This window comes from Nuphar pumila, chromosome 5 (genome assembly GCF_984573655.1).
Source record: "Nuphar pumila chromosome 5, dmNupPumi1.hap1.1, whole genome shotgun sequence".
Lineage (NCBI taxonomy): Eukaryota > Viridiplantae > Streptophyta > Magnoliopsida > Nymphaeales > Nymphaeaceae > Nuphar > Nuphar pumila.
This window is the reverse complement of record NC_143253.1, coordinates 124,814,312-124,832,369: the sequence shown is the minus strand read 5'-3', so window position 1 is coordinate 124,832,369 and position 18,058 is coordinate 124,814,312. Positions and strand designations below refer to the sequence as shown.

The window sequence follows — 18,058 nt, the reverse complement described above, 5'->3', positions numbered from 1 at the left end:
TCCGAGAAATTAAAGGCGGAATAGGACCGACACGTCATCTTACATGACACGATAAGCCTAAACAACTTTCGGTTTTTTATAGTACAAAACCAAAAAACGCCCCCACACATATTGGGGTGGGCATCGGGCCGGGGACCGTTTAGAGCTCGTCCCATAAGGCTTTAAGTGCGGTCCAGCATAGAGATGGCCCGATCCGTTTACTTACGAGCCGGATTTTGCTTCGGTTCTTAAGAGAGCTTGGGTTTGAAGAGCAGCTCATGACCCAGGTCATTGGCTCAACGGGCCAATGTGAAGTGGGCCGGGTTTGGCCTGACCCGGCCCAAATCTATTTACAAATAGTAATAATTAACAAGTACCCAACTAATTATCTTTCTAGTTTTTTATAAAATTAATACAACTAATTAGGTAAATAATAATAGTTACCAAATTATTATGCAATAGTTTATTTTAAAATTTTTATATTATTAAAAATAATAAATAACTCAAGCTCATCATATAGATTCGGGCCCACCAGGTATATAATGGGTCAGGTTTTAGACTGGTACTTAATTAACAAGCCCAAACTTAAAATCTTTGACCAAACTCGGCCCATGGTGGGCTTGGATGGATCGGGTCATCTTGGCCCTATCAGGTCGTCCGGCCCGTTGCCCACTCCTCCCTTCATGCGGTCCTCCCTACCCTTTGAAGAGTGCATGAAAAGAGGTGCTAGGTTTCAAACTTATGCCATCATGTAATGCTATTCTTGTTTATTAATAAATAAAAATTAATTTCAGTATTTTATTATATTAAAATATATAGCATTTTATGTCCCGAATCGAGCTTTCAGAATGGCGCATGCGCAGTACGAAGCTTTAGTGAGTGAAAAATGCATCGAGTGCAAGAACGCCGCAAAAAATGCATCGAGTGCAAGAATGTGCGGCATGTGTTGGCTTGATCAGTGATATGCGGTGATAGCACAACACACGATAAGCAACGATATCATCGTTAGTGCATTGTTGTGTGGTGGCACAGACGTGGAGCGTTGTTTGATTAAGCAGTGTTAGTGGATCTGAGGATGTTACCTTTGGAGATTGGTTAAGGACCTCTCAGCTTGCAAGACTTTTTCATGCGTAATGGTTGGACGCACAGAGGTGCATATGGGTTAGGGTTAATTCCTCTAGGGATCACATTAGGTGATTTCAATCGAGTATGATGACTCGGGGTTAGGCGAGTGAATGCCTAGGCATCGGTGAATGAGTCTGGGTGGTGCTCTTTGCTATTGTATTCAATCATCAACTGGTCTTCGGACCGGGGGCTGCAAGATCTTGTTCATTTAATGAGGAGGTTTTGTTGTAACATGCACATGGAATTGCAATACGCTCCATATCACGCAAGGCTAAGGTAAGTTTGTGCTCTTTTCAAAAGTGATAGCCGGTATGAAACTACTATGTACTAAGTGGCATGGATTAGATGAAATTCGTATTTGAAAATGTGCTTAATCAGCTTCCGCTAGACATTTACTTACGAGGTGGTGCATAGAGTCAATGAAATTATTCAACACATGAAAAAGTGTTGGTGTGCGGCCTTTGCCCGTTAGACTGGTCATACTGGGCAGTCAGGCACGTCGCAGGTTTATAAAAAATTTTATGCCAATGTCATTTTCTGCATTTTTTTTTAAGTCAACGAACCTTTACCAGAACAACCCATTTAAGCTCGCTCAAACTCCTTAGAAAATAAATGAGTCGAGCTTGAGCAAATTTTGAAGCTTGATTCATGTAAATGAGTCAAACTTGGACAAGCAATCAAGTTCTGTTAAACTTGTTTGGCTTGATTAAGCTCGAGGTGTAGTTACGAAATTATTATGCAATAGTTTTTTTTTTAATTTATATTATTAAAAATAATAAATAACTCAAGCTCATCATATCGATCCGGGCCCAAACTTAAAATCTTTGACCAAACCCGACCCATGGTGGGCTTGGATGGATCATGTCATCTTGTCCCTATCAGGTCGCCTGGCCCATTGCCCACCTCTCCCTACATGCGGTCCTCCCTACCCTTTGAAGAGTGCATGAAAAGAGATGCTAGGTTTCGAACTTATGCCATCACGTAATGCTATTCTTGTTTATTAATAAATAAAAATTATTTTTAGTATTTTATTATATTAAAATATATAACATTTTATGTCTCAGATCGAGCTTTCAGAATGGGGCATGCGCAGTGCGGAGCTTTACTAAGTGAAAAATGCATCGAGTGCAAGAACGCCACAGAAAATGCATCGAGTGCAAGAATGTGCGGCATGTGTTGGCTTGATCGGTGATATGCGGTGATAGCATAACACACGATAAGCAACGATATCATCATTAGTGCATCGTTGTGTGGTGGCACAGACGTGGAGCGTTGTTTGATTAAGCAGTGTCAGCGGATCAAAGAATGTTGCCTTTGGAGATTGGTGAAGGACCTCTCAGCTTGCAAGACTTTTTCATGCGTAATGGTTGGACGCACAGAGGTAAGCATGGGTTAGGGTTAATTCCTTTAGGGATCACATTAGGTGATTCCAACCGAGTATGATGACTCGGAGCTAAGCGAGTGAATGCCTAGGCATCGGTGAATGAGTCTGAGTGATGCTCTTTGCTATGGTGTTCAATCATCAAATGGTCTTCGGACTGGGGGCCACAGTTCCTTCAATGAAGAAGTTTTGTCGCAACATGCACATGGAATTGCAATACGCTCCATATCATGCAAGGCTAAGGTAAGTTTGTGCTCCTTTCGAAAGTGATAGCCGGTATGAAACGACTATGCACTAAGTGACATGGACTAGATGAAATTCGTATTTGAAAATGCGCTTAATCAGCTTCCGCTAGACATTTGTGCACGAGGTGGTGCGTAGGGCCAATGAAATGATTCAGCACATGAAAAAGTGTTGGTGTGCGACCTTTGTTCGTTAATTAGACTGGTCATACTAGTTAGGCACATCGCAGGTTTGTAAAAAATTCTATGTCAGTGTCATTTTTTGCCTTTTTTTTAAGTCAACGAACCTTTACCAGAACAACCCATTTAAGCTCGCTCAAACTCATCTTAGAAAATAAATGAGTCGAGCTTGAGCAAATTTTGAAGCCTGATTCATGTAAATGAGTCAAGCTTGAACAAGCAATCGAGTTCTGTTAAACTTGTTTGGCTTGATTAAGCTCGTAGGTATATATATATATATATATATATATATATATATATATATATATATATATATATATATATATATAGATTCTTTTAATCAAATGACAAACAGAAGCATTGTTACATGCCTGGGCCATTTACATGGGTGTTGGTGAGTTCGACTTCCAGTCCGTCTCCCACGCTATTTGAATTCCAACCCATCTGTCAGACTTGTCACCCTCTTCAAAAAATAAAAAATTTAAGTTGTTCAGTTGGAGGCAAGCCAAGCTTAGCTCGAGCTGGACTCAGGCAAGTTTTAGACAAAGAGTGTTCAAGCTAGTCTCGAGCTGAGCATGAACACCCACATTTGTTTGACAAGTCGAGCCAGCCCAAGTTAATCTCAAACCCGGATCTTGTGCGCACTTAGTCTCCATCATGGTCAAAATAATATGAATCGACTCTTGGGTTATAGTTTTTTTTAATGTAAAACTACGATTTTATGAGTATTGAAAACTTAGTACATTGTAAGCCATTAATTTTTTCCAAACCCATAAAATCTTATGTACACATTGGAATAACATAATCAACACACCGATCTCTATTAACCCAAACATATAGATCACATCTCGAGGGTTAGATGTTTTAAAAACATTAAAAAACTTAAATTATTAGTTTTTTTACTCAAACGCTCCTTACCCACGAGAGTTGCAAATATTAACCCATACTTAAGAACTTTAAGATAATGTTTTAACCTCGCTTCAGCAACACCAAGGAGAGTTGGCATAGTGGGTGGGACCTTGGCTGCTAGACGGGCAGTCAAGGTTCGATCTTCATGGGCGTTGCCATTCTATGCAAGCCAACCCCTAGGATGGGCCTAGGGGTGGCAATCGGGTCGGGTTGGCGTGTCAGCATACCTCAACCCGAACCAGACCCGTTTATTAAACGGGTCGGCTGTGGCAAACACGAATCCGACCCGTTTAATAAACGGGTAACCCGACACGACCCGCCAACCCATTTAATAAATGGGTTGGGTCGGGTAAACGGGTTTTCAGGTTCACGGGTCGGGTTGGCGGGTCGATCCACCCGCCTAACCTGTTTATTAAACGGGTCAGGCGGGTTGGCGGGTTGGCGGGTTGGCATACCCCTAACACGAACCTGACCCGTTTAATAAACGGGTTAGGCGGGTCGACCCGTTTATTAAACGGGTTCATTTTTTCCAAACCCGAACCCGCCTAAGAGGCGGGTTGGAGGGTCGTGTCAGGTTTTGCCACCCCTAGATGGGCCTTAGGGGCAGGGGTCATAGCATCAGAGTTTTACGATGTCGGCACCATGACCGTAGATATGGCAGGCTGAGCCAGCACGACCAGGTCTTCATGCAGGATGCAATTTTTTCCTTAATAAATCCGAAAAAAACCTTGTGTCAGCGCGTCATAACATATTCAGCCATGGTGGAGAATGGCTAAGAGGATTGATAAACCCATAATTACTCAATGACAGTTCTAGTTACATCAACAACTATGTACACATAATTTAAGCACAGCATAACAAAATCAGCAGAAATGTACCTTTCTTCAGCTTCCTGAATTCTCTTCTTCCAGAACTATTGGTATCTAATGAGATTCTCATTGATCTGAAGGCAGAAAATGGAAATAAACTGTGAATCAGTGGCTCAATGATCTAGAAGAAGAACAAGCTTAAATTCACATTAATAAAAGTAAATAAACCCAATCCTCTGCACAAGTGGAAAGATAACAGCACTTACATCAGTTAAACAACTTTTTTCTCTTCAACACATTTTTCATATTCAAGTTGCATCTTTTGTAATTTTACATTGACAGCCTTCTCCACAGCTTCAGAAATGGTCTTACCTCTTTGTTCCTTAGCCTCCGCAAGTAGAGCCTCATAGTATTACCAAAATGACAATATGATAACCAAAAACAAGTAAACAATGATCTTTCATGACACAATAGCAACCTTTATATTAAATGAGTAAAAAAGGAGTACTATAACAAGCCACCGAAAAAGTACTTCAAACAAAAGGAGTCCTACAATCATAGGGTTTCTCAGTTGATAGTTAGCACATTTACTTTTTATTTTTTATTAAAAGACTAAAGTGCATTATTCAAATGGCAAACCTAGAATAGGATGATAAGGTCTGGGCGAGGGATGACTCGTGTCACCCTAATGTACTTTTATTTTTATTTAGTGGCTTTTAGTAAAATTTCTTCATCCTCTCAAAAAAAAAGTTGATAATATGAAAAAGAAAAAAGCATCCTCACTTCCCAAACCAACCTATTTACAAAAACACATGCACAAACACACACGCACAAAACACACACACACACACCATGAAATCGTCCAGCATATCAATCATAGAAACCACAAGCCGGTGCAGTCAGTCCCTCCATGTTAAGTTTGATGATGCTGATGGAGAGATAGACTTAACCCCTTCATTCATATTATCAATACATATATGGTTACAGCAAATTAATGTGTCGCCGCTTGAACATCTAAAGTCACCAGAGAATATTTCCTTAACAACAAATACAAATTACTAAGCTAATATATGGCCATAACAAATACAATAAGAGAATAAAAGTCAATAATACACAAGACATGCCCATCATCCAGATAACCAAAAAGCTACCATACTTGTCTTTGATTCTCAAGTTGACTTGCCAATAGGCGGTTGTACTAATCCACAATCTGCAGTTGGTGAGAATGAAGGTCAATAAGGGGGGCAATTATTCATAAAGCAGTAAATAATATCATAGGCAATTAAAATAAAAGGGAAGCATTTAAGAACATGGTAATTTGCGCTTTGAACAAGACATGATTACCGCTTCAACTTTACTGATAAACAGAGCTCTGCTAATGCCAGAATCTTCATTGCATGCACAACTTTCACAATCATTGTTAATAGCTCCATAGGGGGAATTCAACTCAACCAACTTTCCATCACTTTTTGACTGAATGAATCGATGAACATAGCTGTCTCCAACATAATCCTAAACACGTTGATTCTCCAAATCAAGTGAGTAGCTGTGGCTAGTGTCCTTCCAGTGCCTAATAGCATGACCTTCTTTATACCTGAAAGAAAATGGCAACAAAAATCAATAAGTTAACACGAGAAAATCAGAAAGACTGACATTTAATTACTTCAGAAAACTGCAATAAAGCATTGTCCCTACCTTCCACAGCCAACAAAACCACATATGACACAAATCCATGGACTCTCTGATATTTCACAAATAGAACATGTAGCCCTTTCAATCTCTAGTCGACAAAAACGGCAGACCTCAAAAGACAACCAGAGCCACCTAATTATGAGCATTTTCTTTGAAAATTGAAATCTTAATGCCAAATATTGTAATACCCCGATCTGGGATCTCGAGAGTCCGAGTTCGGTTGGTATCACTTTTCAGAGAAAAAGAGTACAAAGTTCACACAGAAAAAGCATGGCTAATTTTTTTCCTTTATTTTTTATTCCAACAATCACTTTCCTTACAATGTTCATCATTCATAACAAAAACAAATAACAGATACTTTATTATTCAATGACATAAAATTAAAAACTACCAAATGTATTACCGAAAAAGAAGAATCTAATCAACTTTTGTTTGTGCTAGTGTGCCTGAAACCTACAGTTGTAATTAAACATACGAGTGAGTCTACAACCTAATAAAGAATAATTATAAGCAAATAAACACGTAAACTTACAACTGTAGTAGGCTCTAAGCCCCTAGTCTTAGTTTAGTTTTTGATACATCACACAAGTTTATATATTTTAATTATCCCCATTAACTTTCTCAACACTCTCTCAAAACAACTATCATTAGGTCGGCTATACCGGTCATAGTCTTTTATGGACATAGCAACTTCGTAGAACACCCTAATTCTATATGTTGGCTAGACAATAAACCATATACTTCCAGTAGACCCCGGACCACCAGACAATGTAGTGAACCACCACGGGGACTCCACCGATAGCTAGCCGAGAGGTCAAGCTCTCAATCTCGGTATGGTTCATGTTACATCCTAACCACGATGGTTATCAACCATCAATGGTCCTCCAAAGTCCCAACTCAGTGTGAGTGTAACCCTAAGTCATATCTAAGCTCAACACATTGAACCACATTCTCAAACTCATAATTCACTCATTCTCTCACGAGTGATGTCGTAAACTGGTCACGATAGATTTTAATATTTAATCTCATAATGACAATAGGACTCACACTATCTCTCACTAAGCACGTAATGTTGTAGTGTCTCTACATCATTAAATCACTGGCGGCCCACTCTCCGTGGTGGATGCACTCTGGTTGCGAACCAGGTAGCCCTTGCAACAGGTCACCACTTCCAGGATTTAAGGGGTTATGCATGATGATCTCAATATCCTTTCACATACCATGAATAGAATAAATGAGACTCCAATCTAAATATAATCTCATCATAGTGCATGATATTAATAACCACATAGACATGCATTCACAAATCTATTCACTTCTAACATGCATGACAAACCACAACTAACATGCATATCACAACCGACATGTTTATGAATTCAACTCATAATGTCAAGCATAAAATTTTATGCATGTCATGATCTTACTTGAAAACTATCATGCTACTCATATTTATTCACAACATTACAATAACATGCAACATAAAAATAATATTTATTCACATCTAAAATTACTTATAATATCTCTTACCTCAAGTGTGAACACTGTGCTTTCACTGCAATCGAGACTCAAGGTGCTCTAACAGTAGGATCTGGTCATTACACCAATATATTTGTATTAATGCACAAAACTTCTTGTATAAGTACCAAAATACCCCCACCAAATTGACTCATGAAGCCTCAATTTTTGTATCACTAATTTAACGAAAACTAATAGACAAATAGATTCCTCTCTTTGATACAAATCCAACGCACCAAACCTCACTAAAACTAATAGACAAATAGACAAATATATATATATATATATATATATATATATTTGTGTGTGTGTGTGTCTAAAATGCATATTTCCTAAATAAAAGTTGTATGGTTTGTTAAATAGGTATAGTGCATGCGTGTGGTTATTTTCACTTTAGAAAATGCCTGATGATGTATGTATGACTTAAACTGCATAGGAAATACGTGTTGAGATTTAGATGGAATTACATATCTTATTGGTGCATGCTTGAAGGTTTAGTTTATGAATGTATGAATTGTAAATGCAATATTTCATGTAGCCATGATGTAATGTCAAATGCATGTGATAATTCTCTTTTATGTGATGTGTAAATGCTACATGATTTGATTGATGCATGCGATGTATGTTGGAGTTAGTAATGGAGCGATGGGTAACGAAACCCTATTGAACATGCGACTATATGAATGAAACACCATGTGATGTGATATATGACGTGATATATGTTGAATGCTTGTAATGATTAAATTGCATTATGATGAAAATGAAATGTGTGATGATTTTTTTTAGATATGTGATCTATTGAATGTTCAAGCCCAAAAAGGTGGCTCATGATCATGTATACAGTCAATTGAATTAATATGTGTTGGTACCTTAAAGTGGTGACCGATAATCTGGTGAGTAGCTAATTGTATTTATACATGTATGTGCCCGAATAGCGGCATTTGACCCTATGAGCAGTCTACTGTGTTTATGCATGTATGATACCAGAATTTACTTAATGAAGATCAGGTAACCTGTCGAGGAACGGTTCGCCAGAGGATGATCTTTGTGAAGATAAGTCTAAGACCAGGTGATGCGGTCAGTCCGGTCTCTTTGAAGATGTACATGTCCAAGATCAAAGGATGCGGGCAGTCTACCCCTTGTGGAGGTGTACATGTTCAAAACTAGGTAATTTGATGAGGGACTTGTTTCGAGATGTGGTAAAATCATGTGAAAATGAATAGGTTAAATAAAATGATTCTGCTAGATTGTATGAATTACATGAGCTTGTTGTAATAGCTCATTTGAGAAAACTATGGATTTGACTTTCCTTCTATTGTAGTAGCATGATTATAGGTTGAACTCTATGAGAATCATATTCTTATTAATTTCAGATTATGGGATGAGGTAGGATTGAAGCATTTATGATAGCATATAGGTGAATAAAACATCACGCCTACAAATGAATATGTGAACTTATTAGGTCAATGACACATTACATCTACTTAGTCTTGTTGATTGCATTGTGTTTTATTTGATTGAAAAATATCAGGTACGTGTACCATGATTAATGTATATCATAGATATCTGCTTAAGTAAATTATGATGTCATTAATGTGATATTATTAACTTTGTACAATTACCATGTATTCTGGAGTAGACCTACCAGGTTTTCACGAGTCTGACCTACTTTATAGGCATACAAGTAATTATAGGTTTAACTGCAGAGTGGATGCGAGATATTGCGATAATGTCGACGAGATAATCATTTTCCTTTCTATTTTACTGAATTCAGATACATGTTACTATTGTTTTAGCTTTTGTAACACTTTGTCATTTTGCAATTGAAATACCTTAAATAAGTTATGTTATCCGCATTTGAATTCAATATAATCATTTTTGTGTGAAACGTAACCCACCTGTGATTTTGAACTCAAGTTTAAAAAGGTTTTCGCTAATGATTATTCATTAAAAAAATTTAATTTTCTCATGTTTTTCAAAAGGTAAAAAATCTCAAGGCCTTACATATATACACATTATATTTGTTTAAGCTCATACCAAAAATAGGAAAGGATTAGAAAAAACATATTTAGGATAATGCCATTCATTTAGAGTGGAGTTTAATTTATTAGTGCCAATGGACTGATTATAACACCATTTATGGATTTCTATTTTATCGGTCCATATATGAGTTTTAGATATATCTACATGATTTTATATTTTTTAGCATGTTACTAAATTTACAATAATACGTAGTGTGCTTTAATTTGCATGGTAATTATGGTTTAACTGAGGTGTCTACACAGATACACACATGTGCACGTATGCACATCAATCCTGTCAATAGTCAGTTTGGATTGATGGATTTAGAGGCCGATGCAGCTGAATAGTATTTGGTTTTTAAAAATTTTTGTTCATAGTAAATTAGTTTTAGTTTAAGCATCGAATGTGTTTTTTAGAATCTGATTAAACCCTACAAAATCATACCTTACTTTGTTTTATTATGTTTAGATAAATTTTCTTGAACTTGTCTATTTTTTTTTGTTTTTAAATTGAAAAGCAAATTTTTGAAGACTGATTCAAAATGATTCAAGCTGATTGTTTGGATCTTTTTTAAAAACCAACTCAATGTAGAAACTAATTCTACTAATATATATATATATATATATATATATATATATATATATATATATATATATATATATATATATTAGAATGCAAGAACTGAAAATATAAGAATTACCTTGTGAACCACAATTTTCATGATTTTTTTCTTCTCTTGAATCTAAATACAAGAATGTGATCTACATGCTTGGTTTTATAAGGACCAATTCTTAAATCAACAGATTATGTAAATGAGATTTTTTAAGTTTTTAAAATCAACCGCTCATAATCTTTATAAATATTCAAGCATCCAAAAGTCGTATTTTTTCATAAAAAAAATGCATGATTAAACAATCGATTTCTAGCAAATTCACCATGCCAAACACATATAGATGGTTGGATTTACAAAAAAAAGTATTGAAAATGCCCTGCTCATACATCTACATGGTTGGATTTGTAAAAAGAGTGTTAGAAATGCTCATATTTCTAGTTCTCATATTCTAGTGTGTATATATATATATATAAAGAGAGAGAGAGAGTTACTAGAATATGAGAACTAAAAATATGGGCATTTTCAATGCTCTTTTTACATATCTAACCATGTAGATGTGTTGGGCTTGGTGCATTTGTTTGGAATCAGCTGCTGGATAGTGTATTTTTAATAAAAAATATGATTTTTGAATGCTTGAATATTTATAAAGATTATGCTATTGATTTTAATGCCTTAAAAAATCCCATTTATGCATCATAATCTTTATAAACGGGCTTTAAAGGGAGAGGGCGAGAGATCTGAGGCACACCCTTAGCAGCACATTATATCTTAAAGCTATAAAACATGCTTTGTACATTTTCCCACTGATCGAATATTCTTGGTGGGCGATCACTGTGTGTGTGCGGGCAAAGAAATGGGTAGGTGTAAAATTGATACATGCTAAATGGGTTTTTTTTTGCCCGTCCTGTGTTTTTTCGTAGTTCTAATCCCATAAATGTGTTGGGCATGGTCGATTTACAAGGAATACACACCTGGATCATGAAAAAAATAATATTTGGAGCTTCAAAAATTTACAAAGATTTTGGATAGTTGATTTTTCAAACTTTATAAAAACTCACACATGTGTCACAATCGAACACTTCAACAGCTGATCGCTATAAAATCAAGTACATAGATCACATTTGTACGGTCAAGATTTATTAAACGGGTCAGCCGGGTTGGCATACCCCTAACACGAACCCGACCCGTTTAATAAACGGGTTAGGCGGGTCGACCCGTTTATGACACGAACCAGTTTATAGCCAAACCCGAACCCGCCTAAGAGGCGGCTTGGCGGGTCGTGTCAGGTTTTGCCACCCCTAGTTTTCAGGAAAATGGTTCTTATCTAGAAATTCAGAAATATGAGTCAATTTTTTGAATTAGAGGCAAATGGTTGTCCCCAAATGAAATTTTCTCTTTCTACACTTTTACTCGGTCACCAATACTAACGCATTGTTCTAACAATTATGTTATCGTTCTATTTTAATCCCTAATGAACATGTAATCATTCATGATTCATGGTGCCGATGGAATGAAATATCTTGATGGTTAAGTAGCATTATCATAGCCAAGAGGTCTTAGGTTCAAATCCTCCTATTACGTTATAAAAGGCTCACCTATTTAGAAATTGTGTTTGGGGGTGTTGGAATATATTTGATGGTAACTCGTTTTCAGATCAAACCAAGTGTCATCAGGTTGTGGGGTTTCTGCAATATGTTATATTGACAAGACCTGATTTATCCTTTGCTGTCACTAAAGCGTATCAGTTCATGCATAACTCCACTACTACTCATTGGACGACAATCAAAAGGATCCTTCTTTATCTAAAACACACCATTTTTTCATGGTCTTGTTATCCAAAGAAAAGTTGTTCCAAATGGCCACATTTTCAAATACATACTGGGTTAGTTGTCTTAATTGATGATCGCAAGTTTACTTGTGATTTTTGCGATTTTTTTTTTTTGGATCCTATCTTATTTTTTGCTTGGCTCGCAAGCAACCTACTGTTGTCCGATCTACTACAGAGGTTGAATATCGAGCTCTTGCTTCTGCTGCTGCTGAAACATTATGAATATCTTATCTTCTCAAAAAACTTGGCATCTTGATGGTTGACCTGCACTTTGTATGTGATCACGTCAACAAGAAAACCTGATTTCAAAAGTGTTTTGCAACATTTGTTTTCCTTTTTTTGGTCTAAGCCAAGGAAAAAAAACCCCTGTTTGTAAACTAGGTGGTCCTAAGCCCCAAAGGGTTTGGCATAGTTGGATGGGGCCTAGGCCGCTAGACAAATGGTTTAGGTTCAAATCCCATAAACAACACCTCCTTGCACAAGTGGAAGCTGGTGGCTCTTTGGGGTGAGGGGGTGCACCATAGTTTACACCATCGGAGGAGCGAGTCCACTGCAACCAGATCTCTTCTTTTGGGGTAGGGTTGGGCATTGGGCCGACCGGCTAATGGGCTGGATTTTGGCCCGGTTCTTAACGGGCTCGGGTTTGAAGAGAAGCCTGGGTTTGAAGAGAAGCCCGATCTGGCTCAATCCTAAAATGCATAAATGCTTGACTGAAATTATGGGTTAATGAGAGAATTGCAAGTTGTCATGCAACTAATTCTTAATTACTGTAACTAATTTGGTATACAGTAATAATTAACAAATAGTAAGTTCTCATGCAACTAATTAGGTAAATAAAAATAGTTATTCAAGGTAATATGTAATAGTTAATTTTTAAAATTTATATTATTAAAAAAATTAATAAATAACTCAGGCTACCAGGCTGGCCCGAGCCCAGCTCATGTATATAACGGGCTCAGGCTTAAAATTATGGCCCATGGTAGGCCAGGTCGGCTTGGCTCATCGGGCCACCAGGCCGGTTGCCCACCCTACTTTGGGGTTACTTTCCCGTTCACGAAAAAAAAACCCAACTAGCCCTAATGCCGACCTTTAATCCATGAAAAGAGGTAAGGATGTCCTTCAACGACGCATACACCTCGAGTACCAAACTCATCATTCTTAACTCAATGACAGTATCGGTGCATATCGGCCCATAAGTATTGTATCGCTAGAAATTGATACGATATTACCTGAATCGGCTATTTTTTAATAAATATAAAAAATAATTTAGAATGATTTTTTTAATAGTTTTAACATGTGACATGTAATATTTTTTAATTATTTTTTTTGCTATTTAAAACAATACACTTGAGTATCGGTACACCCGAATCGTTGATAATACAGGTCCGATTCTGATACAGACAACATTGCTTCAACTTGAATGCTTTAAGCCAACCACCTAGCGGTAGCGGGTGTGCCAAGCTAGCCTTGTGTGATAACTGGCAATGCACTTTTTGAAGAAAATTGCAAAGAAATGACATTTGGAAATAAGGTAACCACAAACATGCGATTTGGACTGTGGCCTCTAGGGGTGTCAACGGGTCGGGTTTACCCGAACCAAACTCTATAGGGTTCGGGTATGGTGATAAATAAGAAAACCCCATTAAGACTCGTGTTCAGAGTCGAAGGTCCGATTAATATATGGGTCTGGGTATAGTTTGTAAAATTTTATATCAGACCCGGGCCCAACTTGAATTCCGATTAAGACCCGCAAATTTTCAATGTAAAAATGATAAAAAATATTATTTTACCAAGTATAGTCTGGGTCTAGTTCATGTAATTCTTATCGGGTCTGGGTATGATTTCTCTTATAGCAGACCTGATACCATACCCAAAATCTAATCCAAGTCTGGTTCTATCTGGGTCCGAACCAAACCAGACCCATTGACACCCCTAGTGGCTACCACCTATGATGGTGACTTGTGTACAAATTTGAGGGTGCATTTGGGTAAGAAGAAGATTGGTGGTAAATACTAAGCAGGCCCAAACTTGACGGCTTTAGGCTCGAGTCTGACTGACCACTATTAGGCTTTCCCCATCTGACGTTACAGAGACTATTTCTGACCCTTTAATTTTAATGTAAATGCTGCCTGATCAGTCAATGACTGTCTTTGCCTCATATATGTGTCGACTGGATCAAATCAGACATGAGTCGGCCCTATCAAGAGTGGCTAAAAATGATATCACTTGTAATGGAGAAACTATTTTGTAGGGCTGTTAGCCAGTTGGAACATATCCCATGAGCTTTTAACCCGATAATGCTGGACACAGACCTATCAAGGGGAGCCACCAAGTTTTCAGATCTGGTAAGATAAGCTATGAACCCATAACAAACCCTGACCCAGATTGTAGATCAGCTTGATCCTGGTGTGGAATATGATTATCCATGTAAGGGCACACTCAGGTTGGACCTGGCTTGTACAGGGCTTAGGTCCCACTTAAACAGGATCACCAGCTTTGAGGGAGTACAGGGACATACAGAGCCAAATCCAAACTGAGACCTACCTCTATAAAGTTACAGCACTATGAATATGATTGTATAGTTTAATGCTGGAAAAAATCCAAATGTTACTCAAGCTCAATTGTCCTTGCTTTTTTTTTTTATTTAAAACCCGAAGAAACCGCACCCAGCAGGAAGACCTGGTCATGCTGGCTCAGCCTGCCATACCTACGGTCATCGTGCCGGCAGCACAAAACTCCGAGGCTAGGACTACTGCCCCCGGGGCCTATGCTACGCATTGGCTTACGCAGAGGGGGCCCATGAAAATCGAACCTTGACTGCCTGTCTAGCAGCCAAGGCCTCACCCCACTATGCCAACCCCCCTCGAGGCTCAATTGTTTTCTCGCTGGTCTTCAATGCCAAGGTCAACCAATTGTTGGAGTTGGTGAACAACTTATCCATGACCAAGTTGCATTATTCAGATCAAAACTTTACTGAACCAAGATAATCCAAATTCCAATTTCATATGCATCGATTCACAACATACAGGCATTGTAACTTCAATATATATGCCCTGTTTTTCATACAGGCATTTGAGCAACTGTAATTGAATAACAACCAAAGTAGTACATTGCAGCCTCTTGCCTTAATGCTCATACACTATAAATCCCAATAGGAAAAAAAAGAAAAAAGAACCGAGGAAAGAAGGATGACAGTAGCCCAACAATTACGCAGAACATCTTCAAATAATGGTGGTATTTTTCACTTAGTATAGGCGACGACAGAGGGTGATGCCATCACCAACGGGAAGTTGGCAGATCTCAATGCGAGGGTCAGCAGCCAATGCACTGTTGAGCTCTAAAATAAAGTCTCTGTAGTACCTTACAAACTCACACAGTGGTGCATCTGGCGGCGCTACCAATGATCCGTCCCAGAGGGTGTCGTCGTAGCCAATTACCCCTCCCACCTTAACCAAATCAATCAACCTCATGTGGTAATTGAGGTAATTGTGCTTGTCCGCATCCACAAAGATGAAATCAAATGATCCATGATTGCTCTTCTGCACCAAGAACAAGTAAATGATTAGCTAAAGCTGAGAAGCCAAAAATAGGATCAGGAGATTTCTTAACTGAAACTCAGGCTAACTTGTGGTATTAGCTAACGAAATGGTTGTATAATATAACCCAAAAAATAACTACTACCCCACCTATTTGTAATTAAAATTAGAAAAAGAATCCAAAAATACAAAGCCAAAGCTTATTCTAGTCATCATGTCAAGATGGAATAAGGTGAATTCGTGGGGTAGCATTATTTCTCTATTAGACATGATGAAAAGCCTGCTTCTTTCAAGGGAAAAATGCTAACAGAATATACCACACTACATTTTTTTCGGATTTGGCATCCTAAATTATGAAACATACTGTAGCCTTGTAAATGAACTATGACATTTTAGAGGAAGAAGATTAGAGCTTCTTGGTTGCGAGCATACATCTTCAATCATTTGGTCGAGAACTGGCAAGGCAGGGCCTACGCGGAAATCGATCTTGTGAGCAACCCCGGCCTTTTGAATGACCGGCAAACCAAGCTCATAATTCTCACGGTTGATGTCCATGGCCAAGATTTGCACAATGTTCCGTATAATTAGAATAAGAAATAAAAAAAATCAACTTAAGCCAATGATCGATTATATGTACAAGCTTCATCCATAACACTAGGCTAAGGATTTCGTAAGAGTACTAATAATTTGAATAGGAGTGCATAAAATTTTGCACAAGGATCACAGAAAAAAAGAGACTGATTCTTCCCACAAGGAAAACCAAATTAACAAAAAATCCGTCACCAAAAAAAAAGGGAAAATAAATAGGCATCATGTGGCAATGGCAATTTTAAAAGGCAATGATCCTTCAAATAAGAAGAACCATATCTTGATCAAAGATTTTAAAACAAAATCTAAAAATTCAAAAAGAGAAAGAGAAGGTAAGAGAAGGGTCACCGTCCCATCATCTGGCAGGGCAAGAGCAGTTGCAAGAAGAGAGTAGCCAGTGTAAACACCAATCTCCATGGTGTTCTTTGCATTAATAAGCTTCAACAGCATGTTCAGAAATTGCCCTTGGTCCGCGGATGACATCATAATGTTCCTAATAAAATCCCCAAAAAATATCAAAACAAACCCAAAGAATCCAAACAGAATTCCCATTCTTCAATCAAGGCACAACAAATCCTGAGAAATTTTACCATGGATGCTTTGCGGTAATTTCTCGGAGCTCTTTTATGGCCTCAGGCTCTCTTGGGTACACACTAGTCTCCAAGATGTACTGCAAATGATGCCATGGAAAAAAAAAAACAAATTAAGCCCAAGAGACTGGAGAATTCAATCAACAAATGAGGGGGGAAAACACAATGCGGTGGTGAGAGAAATGGGTACCTGATAGAGAGCATCACTCTGCAAGAGGCTCTTGTGGCCAAGCTCCTGGTGGAGTCCCTCTGTTTGTTGCTCCTCTTGCTTGGTTGTCATTCTTCTCTCTCTCTCTCTCTCTCTCTCTCTCGCCTTTATCCGTAATAAGAGGGTCCAACACTCGTTCATCATAGCGTCCGAGGTTGTTCATTCCTTGCAGCATAGCGGTCAACCTTACTTTGTCCTTAAATTAGACTTTCATAAAGCTTTTGACTCTGAGCATTGGCCATTCTTATTTCAAATGTTAGCAAATTTCGGTATTGGTCATCGTTTTTCTGGTTGGGTGAGAGAGCTGGTCTCAAATGCCCAGGCCATGTTAAATATCAATGGTGTTAGAGGAGACCGGTTCAAGCTGGGGCGGGGTTTGCGGCAAGGGTGCCCACTATCGCCTTTGTTGTTCAATGCAATTGCTGAGGGTCTTGTGGTCTTGCTTAAGCGGGCTGTTGTATCGTGTTTCATTGATACTTTGCAGGTTTCCGACTTTCCGGGTCATATTCTTACTTATGCTGATGATATGATCATTTTTGGTCGTGCAAATGTTCAACATGTGCTTAGGTTCAAGCTTAGCATTCAGTTCTTTCTCTCCCTATCTGGGTTTTCTCTAAATAAGACCAAATGCTCTATTACCATGTTCAATGTTAATCCAATATGCGTGCAGTTGAAAAGAAAATTTTTAATTGCACTATTTCTGACTTGCCTATTATGTATCTGGGCTTGTTGTTACAAGTGAAGCACCTATCTTCTGCTGCTTGGGCTCCGACGCTTCAAAAAGTGAAGCGCAAATTGCTTTCGTGGCAGTTGTCTTATCTCTCCATCGCTGGCCGTCTAA

At 38.1% G+C, this 18,058-nt stretch overlaps 1 protein-coding gene across 1 annotated transcript; it reads right to left on the bottom strand.

Moving 5' to 3' along the window:
- Positions 1-15,282: 15,282 nt before the first annotated feature.
- On the bottom strand, positions 15,283-17,289 carry LOC149838543 (caffeoyl-CoA O-methyltransferase-like). Its single transcript, XM_090008266.1, has 5 exons — positions 17,200-17,289; positions 17,010-17,089; positions 16,770-16,912; positions 16,264-16,397; positions 15,283-15,834 (listed from the first exon to the last, which is right to left on the bottom strand). The coding sequence occupies exons 1-5, from the start codon at positions 17,287-17,289 to the stop codon at positions 15,541-15,543; spliced, it is 741 nt and encodes a 246-aa protein (XP_089864392.1). The 3' UTR covers positions 15,283-15,540.
- Positions 17,290-18,058: the final 769 nt, after the last annotated feature.